This window comes from Protopterus annectens, chromosome 13.part0, assembly GCF_019279795.1.
Source record: "Protopterus annectens isolate FY-2018-M chromosome 13.part0, PAN1.0, whole genome shotgun sequence".
Lineage (NCBI taxonomy): Eukaryota > Metazoa > Chordata > Ceratodontiformes > Protopteridae > Protopterus > Protopterus annectens.
Window position 1 is genome coordinate 1,197,321,917 of NC_056747.1, and position 26,803 is coordinate 1,197,348,719.

A 26,803-nucleotide genomic window follows, 5' to 3' on the forward strand; every position below is an offset into this window, starting at 1 on the left:
CTGATAAATCTGCAGACATTTCAAATTTACTAGTGTATGAACTAGACAAAGTCTTATTTCAATTTTGGTTTCATCTTAAGTCTTAAATCACTCTGCACAACATTTTCTGCACCTGATCAGGACTAATGCAGCCCTTGACAAGTGTTCACCAGAGGCACTACGTATAATATATTGCCTAAATCTGTAATGCCAAATATGATAGAAGGGGATCAATAACTGCAAGTCTGAGTTTGTCACACCTTAGAATAACAGTGTGTAAAAGATTTGTATTAGCTTTGTAAATGTATTTCATGAATTAAATGACATTCTCATTCTATTACAATGGAGCCAACACTGAGCTTTACCTGTGCACATAACCCATATGGTGGACGTAATCCAAGCCTTTTAACACCCCATGCATTACGTAGGCAATGGCTGCCTCAGGCATTCCATCCAGAAAATGTGTGCCGAGTAAGTCCTTCACGGAACCTAAAAAGGATAGGGATATATTAAAAAAAATACCTAGCCCTTGTAAATAATACAAATGTGCTCATCCTATCTGTAAAAGACATACCTCTTAGTGCAAGAAATCTGAACAGAGCCAAAAATAATGGACGACAAAGGTCCAAAAATAGGGACAGATTTTAAATATTGCGCTTCCAAACTTAGAAAGTTGCTAGAACAACAGATTTTGCTTTAGCATGCATATTCTCTACTAAGTTAATATGAAACCCTAATGTCTGTCATTATTTAGTGACTTCAGTCCTAGGTGATTTGTCAGAAAACCAGAAATTTTATGAGAAAGAGACTGAAGATATGAGGAGAAAATCTAGCCAGATGGGATGTATGGTAACAGAAATCTCTGGAGTAAGTTAAACTGCTGTCATTTTCTCTCCTGCAGTCAACAGCTTGGCTATGCTTTTCCATTCCAGTGTTTAAATACATGGTGTATCACTCTCAAGCCTAATATATGCATCATCACTTTGACTAGTGCCCAACCTACAAGACATGAATCAAGTAACTTATAAGTGTTATGAACAAAAAATGTAGAACACAGCACCACAGCAAACCAATAAAAAGCAGATGGCAAAGAGCAGTGTAAAATCCAAACAGACTTTTATTCGAACACAGGTGAGCGCTTTCGCGATAAAATTGCTCCTTCAGACCAAACAAAAAAAATCTGCATCATCTCAAATATTTAAAATGCGATCAATTAAATGTCTACCAATAAAAACATTCAAGCACAATAGCCATAAAAACTTAAAGACACAGCTTTCTTTTAAGACAGAAACCATAAAAGGCTATTGCCATAAAAACACACACAGCAGTATACTTATTTAAGAAGCTTTCTTTCTTTCAGAACTGGGTTAAGAGGTACGGATTCATTCAAACCTGCACCTCTATGTGCGGATAGTTTAAGAATCCGCCTTAATTCTTTCCCTTCTGTGACATTAGTTACATCACCCAACCTAAAACTTTCATAAATTACTTCTACTGCCATAAACGTAAACCAATGGTTAGTGCCTTGCTTTAGTATACGTTTAGCTAAGGCACTATAACTATGGCCCTTATTGGCAGAATAATAATGTTATCTAATTCGTTCCTAAGTCGCCTATTAGTTTTCCCTATATAAAATTTTGAACAAGTCACACACTGTGCTAAATTAAGTTTTTAGTGTCACAGTTAGCTTTAACTTTAAAAACATAATGATTACCATTGTCTGGTTGTATAAATGTATTGGATACATCAATGTATTTACAAAAAGTACATTTATCACAGATAGAGGTACCAAAACTAGTTGTTCAATACTAGGTTGCTTTTGTTTACTTACCTTAGGGAAACAAAGCTGTCTTTTCAATGATTTTTTACTTTTATAAACAAAATTTGGAGCTGCACTAACAAACTCATCTAGAATAGGGTCAGATGACAAAATATGCCAATTTTTTGTAATAAATGTTTTTATATCTGTGCTGTCAGTATTAAACGTCATACAATAAGCTACATTGCTATAACAATTATTATGGGCAGTCTTTCTTATGTTTTCTTTACGTGAAAAAAATGGGCGTCCACTACTTTGTCTGTCTAACTTAACCCTTTCACATACTTTACTAACTTCAAAAGGTTTATAACTATGTTCTATAAATTCCATATTGGTGGAACACATAGTTGTTTCAAATTCTTGTTCCTGGTCAAGGAGCCTAGAAACTCTTAAAAGTTGACCTCCTACCATAATTCCAAAAATATGTCGTGGATGCATACTATTATGTGCAAGATAACTATGTGTATAACTTGGTTTTCTATAGCTCTTAGTGTGCAGCTTTCCGCCTATGACCTTATACGGGTAACATCAAGGAAATCTAAGTAAGTGCAAGAATGTTTCATAGTAAACTTAAGAAAGGATGTACTTGAATTTATAGCACTTAGAAAATTATTTAAACTTTCAAGGTCTTCTTTCCAAAAATATATATGTCATCAACAAAATGCCGATAGAATTTTACATGCACATTAAATTGTTCAACATTTAAGATGTTTACATTTTCCCAGTATGCCATGACCATACTGGCGTAGCTATTGGCACAGGATGTGCCCATAGCTACGCCAGAGGTCTGCAAGCAATATTGCTTCTCAAATAGAAAAACATTATATTCTAGTACCAACTCTATAAGGTAGCGAATAAACTCTTATTTTTTCATCAGTGAAAAAGCCTTCTTCTTTAAAGGAAAACTCCGGGCTGCACCACAATTTAACTCATCTCCGAGTGTTCTTTTATCCCTGTAAAGTCAGCCCAGCCCTCAGCTGTTACCAAAATGCACCAAGTTAGTTAGTATCGCATCCTTTCAGGTCTCCACCTTTGTGACGTACCTTCGACACAGTCAAATCAGTAGTTCCCCCTCCTGCTGATCCTCCCCACACTGTGACATCCACATTATCTAGGCCAGCCCATTTATCACCTAAAGTACTGCATAACTTGTTATGGAACTCTGTTTCATCCATGGTTTCCTGATGGAGTAAAAACATTGGATCCAGTGTTTCTCCCAGCAAATCTGCAGGCAAATACAATCTGAAACGTACATCAGTTGCTTTAACTGTTTATCGGTAAGTAGACTGCCTACACATTTCTGCCCACAGTTCTGCAAAATCATTATGTATTTTTCTGCTTTTGTTCTCTTCTTCCTTAGCATTATCCTGCAAGGCTATCATTAGATATTATGATAATGACTGGTGCGCGTGTGAAAGCTGAATGTCTGAGTATGTCTGTGTGTATGACAAATGGGAGTCTGGGTCATGCATCTAGCCATCTGCTTAGTGTGCCACAAAAAGGAACATCCATATTTTATTTATTTATTTGTTATTATTTTGTCCTTTTCACTAAGAGCTGCCGGATATAGCTGTAACTGTAATAAGCCGATCGATTGCAATGTATCGATCGGCTTATTATAGTGAAGTCCTTTTTTTTTTTCCAGTGGCTCTTGCTGAGGGGTATGGTGCTGGATCACAGCACTGCCCATACTGTTAACATCTTGCAATTTTTGCCGCCAATTCTCCAGAAAACAATGTCGCTCTGCACAAAGGAATAAAACATAGCAGCCATAAATCAGGATACTCCTACGGCAATCTGTACGGTTGAGTGGTATGCCCGGGTATGTTTTGGTGTGTGTATGTATGCGTATGTGTTTCTCGTTCTGATTGTACATGGGTTTGTGAATGCATGTGTGAAGGCAGAATGTCTGTGTGTTTGAATGCAGAAGAGACTGTGTATGCATGTATGAAAAGGAGAGTTAGTGATGCATGAGAGAATGAATAGTGCATGTATGGAAGCAGAATGTGTGTGTGTGTGTGTGTGTGTGTGTGTGTGTGTGTGTGTGTGTGTGTGTGTGTGTGTGTGTGTGTGTGTGTGAGACAGAGAAAGTCAGTGATGCCTAGGAGAATGAACATGGAGTGTGTGAAAGCAGAATGTCTGTGTGTGTGAATGCAGAAGAGACTCTGTCTGCCTGAGTGTATGCGAGAGAGTGAGCGATGCAGGAGAGAATGAATTGTGCATGCCTGAAAGCAGGATGTATGTGTGTGTGTGAATGCAGAAAAGCCTTTTTATGCGTGTGTTTGAGAGAAAATTACTGATGCATGAAAAAATGATTAGTGCGTGTGTGAGAGCTGAATGTCTGCATGTGTCTGTGTGTGTGTATGAGAGACGAGGGTGTGATATATGTATTTTTTGTATTATATTTACTGCTTCACTAAAACTTCAAGTTTTAATCTCCAAATGCAACTAACAGCTGTGGGATATAGATGAAACTGTAATAAGCTGATCATTATCAGTGTATCGATCGGCTTATTACAGTCAAGTCTTTTTTTTTTTTCTTGTGTGTATGTGTGTGTGTGTGTGTGTGTGTGTGTGTGTGTGTGTGTGTGTGTGTGTTTTTTAAGGGGCTCTTGATGAGGGGCTATGGTGCTTCATCATAGCACTGCCCATACTTTTTTTTTAACGTGCAACTTTTGCCCCCAGTTTGTCTGCAAACACAAAAATATGAGTCATAAATCTGGACGTTCCTGTGAAAATCTGTGCAGTCCAGTGTTATGGCGGGTGTGTGTGCGTATATATGAGTGTATTTCTTGTTCTGTTTGCATGTGGGTTCCTGAATGCATGCGTGAAGGCAAAATGTGCGTGTGTGGTGAATGTGGGTCTGTCTGTCTGCAGAAAAGACTGTGTATGTTTGTATGAGAAAATAGAGTTAGCAAGGGTGATGAGAGAATGCACAGTGGGTCAGTGAAAGCAGAATGTATGTGTGTGAATGTAGAAGAGACTGTGTACACCTGGGTATGACAGAGTTAGCGATGAATGTCTGAGTGTGTGAATGCAGAACAGACTCTGTGTGTGTGTGTGTGTGTGTGTGTGTGTATGTGTGTTTATGTACTATACTAGTTTAGTTATTATATAGCTTAGTAACAGACACACATATCTCCACACACACACACACACACACACACACACACACACACATACACTGTATGTGAGTTTCTTCTATTAATACCCTGAAATCAAAATAAAATGCTGCAATCTACTTGTATGGTACAGTGAAAAGTTATTATATATTAACTACCTGCTGTGTTTATGGGGGGACAAAGGGACAAAAATAGGGACACATTTTAGATATTGCTCTTACAAACTTGGAAAGTTAATAGAACAGGTTTGGCATTAGCATGCATTTTCTGAAGAATATGTAGTCTGAAAATCAAATGTCTGCCATTATTTTCTGAGTTCTGTCCCCAAAGATATGCCAGAAAACCACAAATTTATGAGGAACAAACCAAAAATATGAGTAAAAAGTCTGGATAGTCAGCCAAAATCAGGACAGTTGAGAGCTATGATCACTGCATAAGAAACCTGTTTTAAAATCAAGACCTTTGGCAAGCTGTGGGCACTCAACTACAAAATGTAGATTGTTTATGGTTTAAAGTTTATCCAAAACATTGCATTGCCTTTCAGTTAAATCTTTACTCATTGTAACAAATATGAACTCATCTGAGCATGCTGCTTTCCCTGTTCTTACTTCTTCTGTGGTATGCTCCTCATCTTCTCTCATAGGCTTTGTGGTTTTGTTCATTCAGAAGCTGTTGGAAGTACTCCTTTTATCTGCATTTTGATTTCCTGTGGATTTGCGAGCAGACTGTTGCAGGCATCCCTTATAAAGGGTGTACGACTCCCTTATTTATCTATTTGTCTTTGCCTTGCAACCTGATACAGTTTCTTTGTGCCATCTACTGGCTTCTTTACCCGAACCTGGGCGAGTGCCACAGATGCCCTCTTCTTTGCTTTCCCAGATAACCCATGCTGGGCAACTGTGTACTGGCCAGCCAGTAGCTTATTGACCCGGGGCTGCTAGGCTTCATGGCAAGCACAAACTGGCCAATAGGGGCACATAACACCAATCCCACCATTACCATTAGGTTACTGGTTCATGGTACTGGCCATTCTTTTCTATCTTCAATCTATAATCATTTGCACACAATACCAACTAAAAAATAAAGTCCTCTGTCACAGATTGGCTAAAACTTGACAATCAATTAGTTTTACTACTGAAACATTCTGTTGAGAGGATACATCCAGCACTCCATTCAGAATTGTTTCAATCTTTGCTGTCATCCAGAAGTGATCTTCTAATTACCTGCAATGAGCCCAGTAATGACTCCTTATGCAATTCGTACGGGATTACATGTATTGCTAACATATGTAAGTACGATTTTAGACTCCTTTTATAAGACCTGTTGCTCCTACTAATTTTGGAATTGTCTGGGTATCTTTCTTCCACATTGCTTTGGCTTCTGCCTACAAATCCTGATATTTTATAACGTTGTGTCTCTCTCTCTGTACCTAAGACAATGTAGTCAGTGGGTGTGGCACATTCAATGTTACTTTTGTCTTCTTTTCATGAACCACTACTAGTACTTTCCTAGCATCTATCTTTTGAACTATTGGTAATGGGTGATGTGATGTGATGTAGATTTCATCATTTTCTATGATGCTTTCTGCCGCATATTTCTACTGTCCCTCCCCCCCATTCAGTACCATAGTGTTTGCACAATCCCCAGAGCCACAGTCGTGCTGCATTTTTATGCCCTTCAGTATACACACTCCTTCTGCCATTGTGATTGCACAACCAGCAATGAGGTGTGCAACTGTTTCCGAATCTGTCTTGCAAAACCTACATTTGTCTGTCTCTCACATGTAATCAATGGACACTGTAAACCAACGTGTACGTAGCCCACTGTCTTGGGCCACCATTAATAACTGTGTATGTCTTGGTTTGAATTCGCCCAACCATTCCTGTTTTCGATCATGATCAACATGAGGTTCTTCCAGAAGTTTTCTATACTTGCAGCTATCTATGCATTTTCCACATTTCCTGACTTCTCATCTGGTTCTTCACCTTGCATTCTTTCCTTTGTTTTTTGGCACATTCAGATGTTGCCCGATTTTTATCTACTTCTGATTTGATTTCCATTCCTGCTTGACACCCACACCAGTACGCCAAGAGGTGTAAGCTATTCAAATGTCTTGCTACCTTTTTTGTTTTTTTGGGGGGGGGGGTTGGCTTGTGTGTGTGGTGTAATCGTCTCTGCTTTACAGCATCCTGACAGCCATATTTAACTTTTTATTTTTTTATTTTGGCCTGGGTTTGATTACATTACTGGTGTTAATTCATTGTGTTATTGTCAGTATGCAATGCACATGTGCACCATACTGTCAAGAGCAGCTTCTTCCACAGGCCTCAACTGAAATGTGTATGTATGCAAACAATTCTGTAAATAATTGAAAATATGCTTGTGTAATATATCACACACACAGAAACACAGCAGCATAGCTGTAGGTGAGAGACCACGACAGAGTATAAATGGACATGTGTCTGTCCCGTCTACATTACTTATGGCACTAATATACCTTCCGAAAACCTTGTTGTGGAACACCTACTATCTAATCTTACTGCAATATCACTCATTTTACCTGCAGTATTACAGTGAAGGCCAAACTGACATTTCACTGCAGCCAACCATGCAATGTTTTTTTGGGACATTGTGACACGGATACATTGTCTCATGTGTCAAGCTTTAACTCACGTTTTTTTCCTAGGAGGAAATGTTACGTGAAATACAGCCACTTGTCTATACCAAGGAATACAAATGTACCTTTTTTACTTGTAAATGCTCATCCCCTTCTACAGCTATTACTTACTATACCTACTGTTCCCTTCTACCCATCCTAACCCCCCTGAACAATACTTCTCTTTCTTACTGAATATTTTAAAACACCAACTAATTTCTCTTTCACCCAGTCTTAATGTACATTTCTGCCCTAACTGTTACATAAGCATTGCAACTTCATCACTGTATTCAACAGCTGGACTGCATGCTTACACAGCAGTTCACAGTATCTAATATACATTAAAGGTGAGTGATGCCTAGCATTGGTCAATTGATTTAATTCCCTGTACTTCACTCAGTTAACAGTGATGGAACTATTAATACTACCTTTATATGCAATGTATAATTCTCATGTAATTTATATTTTACTCTTTACTATTTCATGCCTCTCATTTGTATTATATTGAAATGTGCATTTGGAATGTATGTTTATAAACAGGTTCTCTATTACTTGATCCAGGAACTGTTCTTCTCAGCCTCCATGAAAAAGGGGCTTTCACTGGCCCACTCAACTTTCCCTGTAATCAAATGCCAATACATAAAGAAATACCATCAGCATTTATCAGCATTCCACACTTTGCTTTCACAGGCCACTTCATAAATATGGTTAACTTCAGTCTTGTAGTGATCATCATGAGTTACATTTTCAACACGATAGCTGTCGGCGTTGGTACTCAGTCCTTTGTGACTCACCTTTACTTTATAGTTATCTGTCTGCACTTGTGTATGTGTACTTGAAGTAGCTATCTCCCATTCCAAATGACATTTCTGGTATTCAGTCCTTTCAGATTCACCTCGGGTTGACAGTTCATAATCTGTACATAAAAGAGCTATCGGTTTTCTCAACAGTTACTCAGTCGGGTGCCTTAAAGGCACAAGACAATTTATCATTTCAATAGGTGAACATTTTGCATTTGAAATATACTTCTGGCTAGCAAACTGTGTCCAAAAAGTTGAGAATAACTCTGAAAACCAACTGCTCTAATTGCTTTGTTTTTCTAGCAAAGCACCAGCCTGCTTGTGTTACAACACCGGCATCTGGTTTACAAGTGCTGGAATGCACCTTGCGATGGGGTGGAGTAGTCAAGATATATGGTGAGTGTGTATTGTTTGTAGAGTAACAAGAGGAGTAATTATGTGGTTGGTAAGCTATAGTTTTATCCTCAAGTGGAACGGAAGAAGTGACCTAGTTATTTGTATTACTTTCTGAGGAGTTGTCATTTGGCATGGGCTGAGATTGCGTAGAGTTGTTGAAATTATTGACTAAAATGATAATATTGTCTGTAATTAATTTGTTGAAAGCATCTGATGTTAGAGATCCATTTGAATCTATGGCACATGATGGGTTTTTGGTGGTTCCAGGCATGAGGGCTAGAGAGAAGGTATGGCAAAACTTAAGTGGGACACTTTTAGCCGTATGCTACCTACTGGAAGAAATAGTGCTTCTCATCACTGAGAATCACTTTTCTGTCTTTTTTATGTAGCTATTTAACATTTTTGTTTATTTTTGTCATTTTTCTTTTTGTTCCATTCCTGCAAGGGTTCTTCTACTGTTATTACTATAAATATGTGTGTGTGTGTGTCTGTGTGTGTGTGAGAAAGATATACACACACACACACATATATATATATATATATATATATATATATATACACACATATATATATATATATATATATATACATACACACACACACACACACACACACACACACACACACACACACACACACACATACTTACAAATACATATGTACGTATGTGAATGTTGGTGTGGGATAATCATGGAGACCAACATCAGTAACATTTTTTTTTATGAGGCTATTTTGTATCGTGTGATATTGGGTGTTAAAGCCTCTATGTGATATGACAGTGGCTTAACCTGAAGCTGGAAGCCAAGGGAACTGGTGGATACCATGACTCACAAAGTGCATAGGTTATCGACCATATCAACCCATGGCAGACAGGCACTGAATAGCCATATTATGACATCTGACACACATATAAGCTTTGTAGCAACTTGTTTAGGTCCATAGTACAGAATTATTCTTATTAATGGTACAGTGCTGCTTATGGATAGGTACATACCCATCTAGAAAATCTAATCATACCATGCAGTCATGTCTCTGTGTGGGACATTGTGTGTATCTGATTGCATATAAAAGCAGGCTGGCATGACAAATTAAATAATATGGAATCCTCATGGATTACCAGGTTAGGAGCTTTATTCAAACCTGGTTTAAATGAAATTTGCTAGTCATATGTAGCCAGCTGTTAAATATTTTATATATGTAATTTCTTTGTCAATTAATTTACTTTGTGATGTTTTATATTTTATATTTTCCATTTACATTTATAATTCTGTTTTGCATGCATCTCCAATTTTTTGGAACATGCATATAATCTTTTGAACATGCATACACCTTTAAATGTTTGGATATATAAGAAGATACCAGGATGTGTCATCTAGACCTTTATTTCTGCACTGAGGAAGGCTTGATATATAGCCGAAACCGGTTTGCAGCATTACTGCATTCTATTATATTATATTATTGCATTATTGCAGTATTATGTTTCTATATTTGCCACAAATAAATTGATTTAGGCACTTTTCTCCTTTGTGCTGGATCGTTTTTGTTTTTTTATCTGATTGCAGTGCCTTATGACTACAACATGTGTGATTACATAGGTTCATAGGTAGATACTAGGCTATCTGCCCCAGGGCATCTACAAGCCTAGCCAGAGTGTATTTGGCTTCCGCCTCCCTATTAGATTAGCCTACTGTGCCTCTGTAAAGTAGGTCACAGAAGGTACCCTTTTTAAGATTAGTTTACTGTGCCTCTGTCTAGCAGAGACACAGAAGATATCCCAGGGGTGAATTTGCGATTTCCCATCCACGCGTCCAGATTTCGCTTGAAGAGGGTCAGTGAGGGGCTATGTCTAACATGAATTGGGATTCTATTCCAGAGTGAGGGGAGCCTTTGGGAAATGAATCTGTCCCTCCAGCATGTCCTATTTATTTTTGTGCTGAGGTTTAGGTCCCTGGAGCATGTAGCTCTAAGGGACTTGGATTTTTTGAGGTGGACCATGTCCATTAATTCTGGGTTTGACATGGCTTTGTGCGTCAGGCATAGATCGCCTCTGAGTAGGCGGTACGCAACTGAGTAGAGCTGGAGTTTCTTTAGTCGAGCTGCATAGGACATCTGTTTGTAGCCCATGATCCTCTTGGTGAGGTACTTTTGGGGTCTCCCCAGTTGCTGCAGGTGTCAGGTAAGGTACATCCCAAAAGGGGCATTGTATTCAATTATGGGCCTGATGAGTGACGAGTAGAGGGGCACAATGACCTCTCTTGATCTAGATGCGAACCCTTTCGTGATAAGGTGGGCTATATAGAAGGTCTTTCTAACCACTTTGGCAACGTGATTATCAAAGGAGAGATTACTATCTACGTTGGTCCCCAAATCTCTAATTACTTCTTCTGTACTTAATGGATTACCACCTAAGTGGTAATTTGTGGGCACCTTGTTTTTTCCAAAGGGGATGACTATGCACTTTTTAGCATTTAGCTTGAGGCCGTGGCTCTGGCACCAAGCATCCGTCTCTGTGAGACCCTTTTGGAGGATGCTTGTGTCAGCTGGAGATTCGATTATGGCCCCCAGTTTGCAGTCATCTGCGAACTTTGTCAGCCATAATCCCCCCGTGTTAGCCTGAACCTCAGAGAAGTATATACCGAACAAGAGGGGTCCCAGAACTGAGCCCTGTGGGACGCCACTTGTAACTGGTTTGGATTCGGACATGGCACCTGCGATTCTGACCATGTGGGTTCTATCTCTGAGCCAGTTTGCAACCCATCTTGTAATATAGAGGTTGATATTTAAGCTGGTAAGCTTATTTATGATGCCCGAGTGGGGTATTGTGTCAAAGGCTTTTGCGAGGTCCAGGTAGGCTGTGTGGCTACCTTGCCCTCATCTATGGCTTTGGTAACTGTTTCAAAGAAATCAACTAGGGTTAAGAGGCAAGATCTGCCCTTAACAAAGCCGAATTGGGTAGGGTCCAGTGTCTGGAGGCTTCCAATGTCTTTGTTTATGAGTTCCATGATAATACGCTCCATAGCTTTACAGACCAGACTAGTCAGGCTTATGGGGCGATAGTTTCCGGGGTCCGTTGTGGCACCACCTTTGTGGAGTGGGACCGCTGTAGCTGTACGCCATTCTTTGGGTACATATCCTGTAGTAAGGCTAAGTCTGAACAGTGACTTAATGTGAGGGTTCAGTTCTTCTTGGAGCTCGTGTAAGACACAGCCTGGGACACCGTCCAGTCCCATAGATGCTGTGTTTTTTGCTTTGGAGAGGGCAGCTTTCACCTGTGCATCTGTGATGTCAGGGAGGTTACATTCAGTTGGGATAGGCATTTGCTCCTTTGGGGGGGAAGGGGGGGGGGAGATGTTTGCGCTGAATCTGTCTGCCAGGATGTTGGCTATGTCTGTAGATTCGGTATATTTTGTACCGTTATGCAACAATTCAGAGCATATCTGGGAGTTTCCGCCCATGTTCCTGACATAACTAAATAAGGCCTTGTGATTATCTTTCGTGTCCAGGGCAATTTTTCTTTCAAAACTGGCCTTTGATGATTTTATGAGGGATCGAAGTTTCTTGCTAATACTGATCAGAGATGCCTTCCCTTTTTGGGATTTTACTCTGTCATGTAGTAGCTTCCTCCTTCTGTTGTATAGCTTATTTATGGCCGGGGTCCACCAGACCGGTCTCCTGTTTTTGGAGGAGTGAGTCTTGGTTTTATTTGGGATAGCACGATCCATGCATTCCTGCAGGTGCTCATAGAATGCATTTGTAAAGGATTCTATGGATTGGGCTGTATTATCCTCTGGCCCAGGGGCTTTGAAGGATTCCACCTCAGTCTTGAGAAGTGCAAAGTTGGCTTTTGAAAAATTCTTTACAGTGATTTCCTTGGCTGGGGCTGGGGACGGGATATGGATGCCCAGGGAAATTTGTTTATGGTCTGATCTTACCAATGAGGGGTTTACCTCTGGTGTGGAACATAGAGTCCCCATGTTGGTGATGACCAGGTCCAATATGTTGTTCCCTCTTGTGGGAGTGGTGACCAGTTGTTCCATTGCGTTAGAGTTTATAAATTCAAGGAACCATTGGGCGAGGGTGTTTGGGCTTGAGTAGTTTTCCCAGTCAATGTTTGGGTAGTTGAAGTCACCCAATAACATAGTGTTTGGAGAGACCTTCATATTCTCCAGTGTTCTCAGGAATGCCAAGTGGGGTTCCTGTAATAGGGAGAGTGTTCTGTAGCAGGCTACAAACTGAAAGGCAGTTTTGTCCGCTGTTAGTTGCACACGGATGGTGTCCAATGCTTCGTGCAGTGCCACTAACCTGGAGGTGTAGGTATCATTGATGAATATGCATACTCCCCCTCCTTTTGTGCTTTGGTCCGAGTTTTGGGGCTGAAACGCATGGTATGAGTTATAACCTGGTAGTGCTGGGGTGCTCTCAGGAGCCTTGAACCAGGTTTCTGTTACTGCACAGACATCTATTTTCTCCATACTGAGGAGAGCCTCGAGTGCGTGCATTTTGAGGTTTAGACTTCTGGCATTGAGTAGCATTACCTTTAGTTTTTTTATCCTTGGGTTGTCTATGGAGGTGGGTTTGTCCTTTGAACCTTGCCTAAAAAAGGCACTATGGGGGTGGCAAGAGCCTTGGCCAGTATACGAAAGCCTAAGGGTGACAGGTGCAAGCCGTCCCTAGCGAAGCAACGTGGCTTGTCGAGCATGTCATCCCAGGCTGACAGACACTGGATCCCCTTTGAATGACACCGATACTTTAGCCAATTGTTGAAACTGATCATTTTGTCTTTATACTGTGGCATCGTTCTTGGTGAGGGCAAGATGCTACTCAAGGTCAGGGTCATACCATCCTGGGCTACATAGTCAGAGAGCTCCTCTATGTCTCTTTTCATGTAGTCCAGGGAAGTATGTCTCAGGTCATTCACACCAGCATGGACAATGACGGAGTCATATTTGTACTTGCTTTGGAATGACCTGAGTGCTTGCGTTATGTGGCGGATCCTGGCACCCGACAGGCAGCTTATAGTGACCTTCTCCTTGCTCAGTCTGGTGAGCGGGACGTCAGTGTACCGGACAATAGAGTCCCCTATAACAAGTGTATTTGGTGTGTTGTTTGGCCTTAAGGACTGTGACTGTGAGGCACACTGATTTTGTGAGATATGTGATTTATGGGTATTGTTGAGGGGTGGCTGTTGCTTGGATATCTGCTTAGGTCTTTGCTGTTTAGGCAGATTTTTATTTAGAGCCTCTGAGTATGTTTTTGTGTGTTTATGTATTGGGTATGCAGATGCAATAGGTCTGTGTGAGACTGGATTTGTGGTGTGGGTGGTTACCTTTTCCTCCTGACTGACTGTGCCAGTCTTGGGTTGAGACAGCTCTGCCTCCAGTTTGGCTGTGTAACTGCATCTCTCACATGTATTAGAGTTTGTTGGAAGGAGGAGAGGGTTGTCTGTGTACATAAGGCAATTATAACATTGCCTCAAAATTCCCAGATTCACCAGCTGGACTGGAAAGAAACCTTGAAACTGACCCTTGGACATACCAGATTAGTATAGGGAACTGATTTTTTACTGATCAGATTAGGGAAGGGAACTGATTTTTCACTTGATCAGGAAGGACCAATCGGGAGCCTAATACTTATGAGAAGTCAAGGAGGGTGTAGTGCTTTAGTTAGTTAGTGTTTCCTTATAAGAGCTGAGCAAGTGCAGGGCTTTAGAAAGAGAATAGAGTGATTACTTTGAGAGTTTGAACAGTTCTAAGGGAAAAAGTGAAGAGCAGACTTTGCCGAGCCTGGAATATTAAACCTGTTTAGGCGGCACTGTCCGACGCTGCTCAGTGTGCAAAACCGCGCAAAAAGAGAGTTGTAGGGTTTTAAGAGAGACAGATCAAGGAGTTTAGAATTGACCCAAAATGGCCAATAAAACTACAGCTTCTAGGTAGTAACCACTGCTCCAGGGACAGGCAGGCTGTTCAGTGTTAACCACTCCCACTGGTGAACACAGAGACTTCCCTTTAGCCAGTGGTGGCTGGTGACTTCAAATCAAAGGGGGGGCTGCAGGAGACAGCTGAATGGGTGGGGTCAATGGGAAGGGGTGCAGCCAACTAAAAAGGGGAGGAGCTATGCTCAAAACCACAAAAACTAAATATACTGCCCTGGGTGCCAAACTGTCATTATGAGAGTCCATTCAAGACAGAATGAAGTGTAGAAAAATAAAAATATGTCAATGCATTGGCTGCATGACAGCTTAATATCTAGATGGAAACAAAAAAGGTTGTGAGGCATGAAAAAATAAATTACTTTTTTTAAATACATTAATGGAATGCCAGTCAAAATCAAGTATAAGAAAAACAAGCAGCACTCAACTCAAACCACTTCTTGCACTGCAGTTCTAATTATAATTTATATTCAGCTTTACTAAAGTACCAAGTAACATGCTGAAAGTAGAAATCTCTGATGCCCCCACTTGTAAAAATGTTCCTTATCCAAAAAAGACCTGCTGCCTGACATCTACTTGTTTCATGGGGAAAACATGATCAAAGTAAAAAATGAAAAGCAAACAAGAAATAAGCTCAAGATACATTGCTTAAAAGGATTACTGTACAGGTTATGGACCACACGATTGGCATTCTGTTTACGGGTAAAGCCTGCAGAGATGACTGGAAGTCTCCAAGTGTAATGAGACTCTTAAAATAATGTAATCCTGTCCTTTATTACAAATACTGGCATATGCATTTCAATACCCAAGGCTTATACATTATCTAGTTAAGTATTCTCTACATGGCAACAGAAAGGCTTTCAATGTTGGCAATTCTTTAACAGTATGCTTATTAAAGCTTACTTGCATCTTGCAATTTCAGCCAAGCTTACCTAATGGTCATTAAAGTATTGCTACTTAAACACAGAGCAACAGGCACTTTGAGTAATAAGCATAAATCAACAGTACAAAAATATGACAGAAACCAGACCATTCTGTAAAAATCAAGGACAGATGAAAAGCCACTCTAGTACTTGTGTCTACCTTGGATGGGGGGATACTCTGCACATTTACACTGCATAACTACTCCTTGCCTTGCTTCAACACATCCAGAGTCACTACATGGGGGAGTGGGGTGCAACAAGTATGTCACAGTTTGAAATGTCTCTGGCTGACTTGTGATGGCCCTGACACATTTGTCATACCTCTCAACCTCAGAGCAAGAAATCTGGACAAAGCCAAACAAAGAAATGGGACAAAGGCCCAAAAGTAAGGACAATTTTTAAAATATTGCTCTTATAAACTTAGAAAGATAATAGAGGTCTTGCATTAGTATGAATTTTCTGAATGGTATGAAATCTGAAACTCAAATGTCTGTCATTATTTTCTAACTTCAGTCTTTAAAGATTTGTCACTAATTTGCCAAAAAAACACAATTTTATGAAAAATGGACCAAAAATGTGATGTAAAAATATAAAATAGCAACACAATACAGCTGGGAACCTGTCAAAGAAGGGATACTTTAATATTAGTACTGCTAACTTGAGCAGCTGACAAAATAAAATAATCTGCATGCATTTCTGAAATAAAAGTAATCTAACTGATTATTACAGTTATTTCTTAATTATAAACCCTCCATGTTTTCTTCCAAAATTGCTATTTTGTGGAGGGATCATTAGGGGAAGAGCAACATTTTGAGCCAAAATCAGGGACAGTTGAGAGGTTTGGCTATGCCTAATTCTATAAAGCAATTTATTTGCATGTACCTCTCAACCTGTTAATGCAATAAATCTGGACAAGGCCAAATATATTGGGGGAACATATAAACAGCACTAAAAATTGCTCTTGTATAAACTGAGACAGTTGATAGAACAGGCATGCATTTTTCTGAAGGTTATGAAGTCTGAAACTCAGTGTGTCATTATTTAGTGACTTAATTCCTAAATGATTTGCCAGAAAAACACAAATTTTATGAGGAACAAACCAAAAATGAGAAGCAAAAAATCTATTCATTCTTTGAAAATCTGGACAGTTGGGAGGTATGGTTCAGCTGGGGCTGCCTAAGTTTGCCGCCCTTCCCCCTCACAAAACCATGGTCGAATGGAGCCTCCCCCTGCAGCCATTCCAATGATCCATTACCTGGCTATTTCACTCCATTTACCATAAACACTAATGTGCATACTGATTTACTTCTATGATGATTTGAACTTTATTTGAAAGTTTTATTTTGCATTTTACAGTGCAAACACTAAGACATCTGCTAAACAAACTTGGCATTAAAACTTCTGTGCCATTGAAACTCACATTCATTGAAACAACATTGAAACCCACATTCAAAGAAAATACATTTTACCCGTGGCAGATAAAGATTAATTCTGGGCTGTTTTCAAATCATAGGCCCCTTGCATATGAAACATACATGTGCTCTTTGATACACCTTCCTATTGCTTTGAACATTTTTCCAGTAAACAATGAAACAAAACGCATGCACCAATGACAAAACTGCTCAATTCAGAACATTTCCATCATAAAAGTCTATTCAAACTTCTACAGTCCACTATTATCAGTAAATATGCACAATTCTACAGTCCACCATTATCAGTAAATATGCACGATCTCTGAAGTAGTAAAAAAGTAATCTAAATAATTCCACATTAAATAAATTTGTAATGAAGAGGTTGCTGCTAGCAATCACCTTTATATTTCATGGATTCATCGAAAAATAAAGTGTCTGATGCCCCTGAGGAATAAATTGCCTAAATTACATTAAAAATAAGCTAGTAATATTGCAATAGGAAATGGATGGCAAACTGATAACAGGCTCATAGTTAGTATCTTAACTTTCAGTACGGCAGCATTCACCCCTTATGGGAGTAGAACCAACAACCTTCTGCATCAAAAGCAAGTACACAACCTGTTGTGCTATTAGCAATGCGAGCTGACTTAGCATAATCAGCACTAAACTTCTCTTCCCTGCAGCTCTCAGCTCCTTGTAAAATCTGCTCAATACTCAACTGCATCTCAACTTCGTAGCACAAGAAATCTGGAAAAAGCCAAATTTATTGGGGTGGGTCAAAAGGGCAAAAAACAGGGACACATTAAACATTGCTTGCATAATCTTGGAAAGCTGCTAGAATAAAATGCTGTGTTACCACCATACATTTTACTGCCAAGGTCCCTGTGCAAAACAGTCAGAGCAACATACCACTACGCCAAATCAGCTGCTTTGTGAAAGAGAGGAAGACTGAAACTTAAATGGCTATCATTTAATGAATTCAGTTCTCACCATAGCTGTCAACCTCTTAGCACAAAACACCTGAACAAACCCAGTAATGAGGGAATAAAGCCCTCAAACATATTCAGTGAATTCAGTTCTTGCCATAGCTGTCAACCTTAGCACAAAAAACCTGGACAAAGCCAATAACAGGGTAATACAGTCCCAAAAATAAGGACAAATTTCAAATAGTCATCTTATAAACTTAGAAAATTGCTATAATAAAAGGTTGTGTTACTATATATTTATTGCTAGAATAAAAAGTTGTTTTACTATGCATTTTCTGAAGAATATGAAGTATGAAATTCAAATGTCTGTCAATTTTACTTCTGACGGAACAAAAACAATTTTCAGCAGAGGCCCAGGGAGAAATACTGTAGACACATGTCTTTGTAAAATGGCAGGACACCAGAGCAAATCCACACAAACACAGGGATAAGATGCAGACTCCACACAGAAGGCACCCCAGCCAAGAATCAAACCAGAAAACCTATAGCTGTGAGGCAACAATACTGCCACTGCACCATCAAATATGTAAGGAATTAAACATTCAGAAACCTGAAGTCTGAAATTCAAATGCCTGTCAATTTTATTTAACATTTGTTAATCAGGACAGTCTGACTAGGAACAAAAAAACAATTTTCAGCAGAGGCCCAGGAAGAAATAATGCAGACATGTCTTTGTAACATGGGAGGACACAAAAGCAAACCCACACAAACAGAGGGAGAAGATACAGACCCAACAAAGACGGCACCCCAGCCAAGAATCAAACCTGAGAACCTGCAGCTGTGAGGCAACATTGCTACCACTGCACCATCAAATATCAATCATTGCAGCATTTACAAACCACAGATATTATGAGGAACAGATCAGATCAAATATGAGGCAAAAATCTGCAATTTTTTTACAAATGGTGGTGGGTAGGGAATTCACCTCTAACACCTGCATACAAGGTACAGGGTTCAAAAGCCTGAGGTATTCCCTACTACACCACCATGAGTCTAACCACCAGTATATTGCACCTGGGGCGCGCGCACACACACACACACACACACACACACACACACACACACACTCTAGCATAAATCCAAATCCCTATCCACACACTTACCTGTAGCATAAATCCAAATCCCTGTCCGAAAGTACGAAAACCTGCCCACGCACATCCCCAACGAGACTGCAGCAAACTCCAATCCACACCAGACTCTGCCCAACGAGACTGCAGCAAATTCTAGACTGCTTACGTTGCAGTCCAACCCCGATGCATTTTCCCAGCGAGTTCCAGGACAGTCTATGCAGTTTAAAACTGCATAGACTTCTGGGAGCTCTGTTCTTCATGTTTCCCAGTCAGGACTACTGCTGAGACAATCTGCGCATGCTCCAGACTGTCTCAGCAGCAGTCCGGACTAGTGTGCATGCGCGAAAGTCTGCGATTTTTTTAATTTTTTTTTATTTTTATTTCTTTATTTTTCTTTATTTTAAAGTTGAGGGGGCTGCAGTCCGGCAGTCCAATAGCACGGGCCGCCCCTGCCTTTAGCCCAAGCAAGCACTGGCCTTCTAGAAACTTCCAAACAGTTCAGAACAGCAAATCTGTAACTGAACTTTCTTAACTTTCAGAAAGTGGGAAAAAAGCAAGATTTTTTTTTTTTTTTTGTTGTAGTTTAAAGGTAGCAGAGATACACAAGCAGCAAAATAATCACAACAGTGCAATAAATGACCCCACACTTGAGTGCTAAGCCAAAATCAGGTAAAATGCAGTTTTTAGAGAAAAAAAATGATTTTAAATTAAGTGCAACACAGGAAATGCAGTAAACAGGTTCTAGATGTGTTCCAAGTACTGTTACTGTTACAGATATAAACTTTAGCAAGCCGGAAAATGCCAAAAAGTAGGCGGCAAAGCAGTAAAACTTAACAAATAATCAAAAGAAAATACTTAAAATCACAAAAGTGTCTCCTTTTCTTCTCTCAGCATTTTCTCCCCTTGGTAGGTGCTTCAGCAACAACTAGCAAGCCTGAAAAGATGCCAAAACCATGAGGCAGCCGGGTTTTAACAGAGACAGATCAAGGAGTTTAGAATTGACCCAAAATGGCCAATAAAACTACAGCTTCTAGGTAGTAACCACTCCTCCAGGGACAGGCAGGCTGTTCAGTGTTAACCACTCCCACTGGTGAACACAGAGACTTCCCTTTAGCCCAAGCAAGCACTGGCCCCTTCTAGAAACTTCCAAACAGTTCAGAACAGCAAATCTGTAACTGAACTTTAACTTTCAGAAAGTGGGAAAAAAGCAAGATTTTTATTTTTTCTTTTTTTTCTTTTTGTTGTAGTTTAAAGGTAGCAGAAATACACAAGCAGCAAAATAATCACAACAGTGCAATAAATTACCCCACGCTAGGCCAAAATCAGGTAAAATGGACAATGATTGATTTGACATGGCATATATGTCAACCCTTACCCTGGAATGTAAAGGATTATAGGTTACTGGTATAAAATACTGATTTGTATGTAATCTCAGTAGAGACACAGCAACGATGACTATTGAATGACTGATGTCTACAACTTTGACACTGGAATTTCTGCTGCTGGCATGTACTGCTGATCCTGCATATTATGCAAGGCATTTTAGGTACCTATGAGTAGAACATGTTTGATTATACACAGAGAGCAGATGACTGGGACATGGCATATGTCCACCTTATCCCCTGAATATACAAGAGTAATGCTTCCGTTTACAAAAGAGAGGTGTCTATGTAACATCAGTGGAGACATATCGACGCCGACACTCAAATCACTGACGCCTCATGTTTACTTCCAGTCTTACATTGGTATTTCTCTTGCTGGCATTTAGCAGTGAACATTATGTAAGAACGCTCTGAATGCATTGAGTCGGCTGCATCAGAGAAGAATACATACTGGGGTACAGTGTTTATACACAGGCATTTTCTGGATTTCTTCTGTGTTACCCGTTGTTAATTTGTATGTAAAGACCTAGTAGTCAGGTTTCTAAACATTTACTGAACATTACCATTTTCCACAAAGCATATGTAAATTTATCAAGAGGTCTCAGCTCTCCTTCGTCCCCTGACTGTGCTGAATGCTTTGAAGGGAAGACAAGCGAAATGATCCTCATTCATTGTAAGCGTTGGTAGGCTTTTTTCAGAGACTTCATGCAGACCAAGGCATATGCTTCTATGGTGGTCAGAGGACTGGACAGAGAATCTAACACTGTACTGCCCCAGCAGGGTGAGCATGTTTGAATCCACAGCAGAAATGCACGCCCTATCGATAGTCATGTATAATCTTTAGAAATAAAAATTATATATTATATTGCATATTATTATATTATATTGGATGGCGCAGTTGTGCAGCGGTAGCATTGTCGCCTCACAGCAAGAGGTTCTCTGGTTTGATTCTCGGCTGGGGTGCCTTCTGTGTGGAGTCTGCATGTCCTTCCTGCGTTCGTGTGAGTTTCCTCCGGGTGCTCCAGTGTCCTCCCACGTTACAAAGACATGCATCTGGAGCCTTTCTCCCCGGGCCTCAGCTGAAAATTGGCTTTGTTTCAAGTCGGACTTTCCCGGTTAACAAATGTTAAATAAATAAATAAAAATAAAAAAGTATGTATGTGTGTGTGTGTGTGTGTGTGTGTGTGTGTGTGTGTGTGTGTGTGTGTGTGTGTGTGTGTGTGTGTGTGTGTGTATAATATATACAGTGGATATAAAAAGTGTACACACCCCTGTTAAAATGCCAGATTTTTGTGATGTAAAAAAATTAGACCACAATAAATCATTTCAAATATTTTCACAACTGAAATGTGACTTATAACCTGTGCAATTCATTTGAAAAACAAACAAATCTGTTTGGGAAAAAAATATAAAAAAAAAAACATACATTAGGCTGGTTGCATAAGTGTGCACACCCTTAAACTAATACTTTGCTGAAGCACCATTTTATTTAATTATAGCATTCAGTCTTCTTGGGTAAGAGTCTAGCAGCACGGCACATTTTGAGTTGGGAATATTTTCCCACTCTTCCTTGAAAAGCACTCCAAATGTGCCAGATTGCAATGGCATCTGTGGTGTACAGCCCTCTTCAGGTCACCGCACAGATTTTCTATTAGAGTTAGGTCTGGGCTCTGCTTGGGTCATTACAAAACTTTAATTGTCTTTTGTTGAAGCCATTATTTTGTTGAATTGGATGTATGCCTGGGGTCATTGTCGTGTTGAAAGGTGAAATTCCTCCGTCTTCAGCTTTCTAGCAGATGCCCGAAGGTTTTGGGCCAAAAGTGACTGGTATTTGGAACTGTTTATAATTCCCTCCACCTTGACTAAAGCCCCACTTCCAGCTGAAGAAAAGCAATCCCAAAGCATGATACTGCCACCACCATGCATCACTGTGGGGATGGTGCTCTTTCCGTGATGCGAAGTGTTGCATTTGCGCCACACGTACCTTTTGGATTTGGAATTGTGGCCAAAAAGTTCAACTTTGGTCTCATCAGACCATAACACATTTTCCCAAATGCTTCTGGGAGACGATGTATTGTTTTGCAAATTTTAGTCAGGCCTGGATATTTTTTTGTATAAGAAAAGGTTTCCATCTTTCAACCCTACCCCATACTCCAGACATATGGAGAATACGGGCAATTGTTGTTGCATGTAGTACACAACCAGTATTTGCCAGAAATTCCAGCAGCTCCTTCAGTGTTGCTGTCGGTCTGTGCTCTGAAGTATGCTTTTTGAGCTTCGGATGCAGTATGCTGGAGAACTTAGAGTAAGATGTGCAATATTCCAAAAGGCCACACAGCATGGCCTGGTACAGTGACTTGTACAAAGGTGGACAGGAAAATTATGAAGGAAAATTTGACACACTGTACTCATGACACTGTAAATAGCAATTCAGTCCTGTGTGCTTACTTCCTGACTGGACAAGTGTAGTTAGTGCAACTGTGAATTGGATGCTGCAACCCTCAATTTACTGAAGGTTGTAAGCCTCCTAAGTGGTGTTTCGTGCAAATTTCACACATTTCTTTCTTAGTTTTGGAGAGACTGTAGCATAAGTTGTAATGTGAAAATATAAAAGTATAAAAGACTATATGGCTGACTAGTGTGTCTGTTGCACATTAACAACTCAATAGTTGAGCAGTGTAACATTATGACTGAAAATATGCACAAAGACAGGAGTGGCTCAAAGAAAAATTACTAACGCAGTTTAAGGAATAGAGAATTGCTAAATAATTTACTGTTGAATTTGAGAAGATCATATTAAGTTAAAAATGCATTAGTTATATGCATAATGCAAGTGATACTTAATTTCTCAAAATATCCAGTAGCCCCCCTCGCCAAAAAAATGTTTCACTGCATTGACTGTAGAATACAGTGAATTTTCAGTACATTCTTTTACTTTGCCAGTTTCATGGAGTCAGGTTTGCAAATTACTGTTTTGCTGTAATTTAAAAAAACGTGGAGCTGAGTAGAATGCCTGTAAATTACAGAAACTGCATGTCACAAGACAGCTATTCTCCAGAAAGAAATGGGAAAGCAAAAATAAGTTAACAGAATAATGTCTTGTAGACATAATTAGGGGTAAATCAAAAGTTACTAATAATAAAACGCACTGAAACAATCAAGAATTTTCTGAAACTTGCTTCCAAAAATTAAATTGAAATTGTTTAAATAAATAAATCTTGCTGCTGGCAAAGTAGTTAAATGAATACATAATTCTTATCTACAGGCAGAGGGGAAGAAATATAGATCAGAAGAGTAACAGTTTTAACACCTCTGCAGTAGTGTGGGGGGAAGGAACAAAGGGACTGACAATCCATGTTGGACTACAAAAGAACACCTAGAACAAAGGCCACCAGTTTAGCTTTTTTTCTGCCTGCAACTGGATAACTTCAAAGTACAGTGTAAAGCAAGCCCTGAGCAAAACATAAATGGGCGTGATTAGCAACAGAAAAGAGAATACAAACTGATAGTGAGTCACAGATTTCCCATTATATGTCAATGGCATGGGAATTCACAGTTATTTCCTTATGTCTGGCATGAGTCATAGAAAGAAGACTTGAAATGCTTTATGGGAAAGTGAATGGGTTGAAGCAGAAGAAGATCACATTGATACGTCAAGCCCCATTGGTAGCCATGCTGTGGTAAACAGGCTAAAATTACAAATAAAGCACTTAGAGTGATTTTCATGTGTTAAAATAGGTCAGGAAACAAAGATAGACTGAAAAAACATAGGTTCATAGGTTCATAGGTTTATACTAGGCTATCTGCCCCAAGGCATTTATAAGCCTAGCCCAAATTTTTGTGGCTTACGCCACCCCTTATATGAAAAAATACTGTGCCCATTAGTTTGTTGTGCCTCTGTCCAGCAGTGACACAGAGATGATTCCCGGGGTAAACCTACGATCTCCCATCCACAGGTCTAGATTTCTCTTGAACAGAGTCAGCGAGGTGCTCTGCCTCACATGGACCGGGATTTTATTCCACAGCATAGGGAGTCTCTGAGTGATAAATCTATCCCTCCAGCACGTCCTATTTATATCCGTGCTAAGGTTTAAGTCGCTTGCTCTAGTGGTTTTGGTGGATTTGGATTTTTGAGGTGGAGCATGTCCATTAATTCCGGGTTGGACATGGCCTTGTATGTCAGGCACATGTCACCTCTGAGCAGACGGTATGCGACTGAATAGAGCTGGAGTTTCTTCAATCTGGCAGCATATGACAGATTTTGGAGTCCCTTTATCCTTTTGGTGAGGAACTTTTGGGGTCTCTCCAATTGCTGCAGATGTCGGGTGAGATACATCCCGAATGGGGCATTGTACTCGATCATTGGTCTGATAAGTGAAGAGTACAGGGGAACAATAACCTCACTAGATCTGGATGTGAATCCCTTCATGATCAGGTGGGCAATGTAGAAGGTCTTTCTAACCACTTTAGCAATGTGAGTGTCAAAAGAAAGGCCACTGTCAACCTGGGTCCCCAGGTCCCTGATAACCTCTTCTGTGCTTAGTGGATTGCCACCTATATGGTAGCTTGGGGTTACCTTGTTTTTCCCGAAGGGTATGACTATACATTTTTGGCGTTTAACTTCAGGCCATGGCTCTGGCACCAGCTATCTGTTTCCATGAGTCCCTTCTGAAGGATATCCGTGTCTGATGCACTTTCCACTATGGCGCCCAGTTTGCAGTCGTCTGCAAACTTTGTCAGCCAAAGTCCTCCTATGTTGGCCTGTACTTCTGAGAAGTAGATGCCAAACAATAGGGGCCAAGGACCGAGCCCTGTGGGACACCACTTGTGACCAGCTTGGAGTCTGACACAGCGCCAGCAACTCTAACCCTGTGGGTTCTGTCCTTAAGCCAGTTTGCAACCCATCTTGTGACATATGGGTTTACATTTAAGCTGGTAAGTTTTTCTACAATACCCGAGTGGGGTATTGTGTCGAAAGCCTTTGCAAGGTCAAGGTAGGCTGTATGGACTGCCTTTCCCTCATCAATGGCCTTGGTGACTGTTTCAAGAAGTCGACCAAGTTCAAAAGGCATGATCTTCCCTTGACAAAGCCAAACTGGGTCGGGTCCAATGTCTGCAAGTCCCCTATATCTTTGTTTATGAGCTCCATTATGATCCTCTCCATAGCTTTGCAGACTAGACTTGTTAAGCTTATGGGGCGGTAATTACCAGGGTCCGTGAGGTGCCGCCTTTGTGGAGTGGGACAACAGTTGCCGTCGCCACTCCTTGGGCACGTATCCTGTGGTAAGGCTGAGATTAAACAGCTGCCTTATGTGCGGGTTTAATTCCTCATTTAGCTCGTGTAGCACACAGCTGGGGACACCATCCGGTCCCATTGATGCTGTGTTTTTAGCTTTAGAGAGAGCAGCTTTCACCTCTGCATTTGAGATGTCTGGGAGGGTACACTCGGCTGGGATAGTTATCTCTCCTTTAGGGGAGAGGGGTGAAGTTTGCACTGAACCTGTCTGCCAGTATGTTGGCAATGTCTGTGGGTTCAGTGATTTTTGTATCATTTTGGACTAATTCTGAGCATATCTGGGAGTTTCCACCCAGGTTCCTAACATAGCTGAAAAAGGCCTTATGATTGTCCTTTGAATCCATGGCAATTTTTCTCTCAAAATTGGCCTTAGTTGATTTTATGAGTGCTCGTATTTTTTTACTAATAATGATCAGGGGTGACTTCGGCTTTATGGATTTTGTTCTATCATGTAATAGCTTTCTCCTCTTATTGTAAAGTTTGTTAATGGCTGGGGTCCACCAGACTGGACGCTTGCCCTTTGTGGAAAGAGTCTTGGTTTTATTTGGGATTGCCTGATCCATGCAGTCCTGGAGGTGTTCATAGAAGGCATTTGTAAGGGCTTCCAGCTTGGGTTGTGGTTTCCACTGGCTCAGGGGCCTTGAAGGATACCACACCAGTCTTGAGTAGTGTGAAGCTTGCTTTAGAGAAGCTCTTCACTATGGTCTTTTCCGTTTGGGGTGCGGGCGGGATGTGGTTTTCCAGTGAGATTAGTTTATGATCAGATCTCACCAATGAGGGATATACTTCCGTGTGGAGCATTTTGTCCCCATGTTTGTGACAATGAGATCTAGTACATTTTCTCCTCTCGTGGGAACAGTGACTAGCTGTTCCATGGCATTTGAATTTATGAACTCCAGGAACCGTTGGGCTAGAAAGTTAGGGCTTGAGTAATGTTCCCAGTCTAAATTGCGGTAGTTGAAGGCACCCAATATGATGGTGTTTGGAGATACATTTATACCCTCCAGTGTCTTCAGGAAGGCTGTGTGGGGTT

The 26,803-nt window shown here is 40.3% G+C and overlaps 1 protein-coding gene across 5 annotated transcripts in view; it reads right to left on the reverse strand.

Moving 5' to 3' along the window:
* STRADA (STE20 related adaptor alpha) overlaps nt 1-26,803 on the reverse strand; it is a 923,993-nt gene that overhangs the window by 221,470 nt on the left and 675,720 nt on the right. For all 5 annotated transcript variants that reach the window (XM_044055203.1, XM_044055206.1, XM_044055205.1 and 2 more), the window contains one exon: nt 345-468. In XM_044055203.1, the coding sequence (XP_043911138.1) occupies nt 345-468 (124 nt within the window). The remainder of the gene's footprint in view (nt 1-344; nt 469-26,803) is intronic.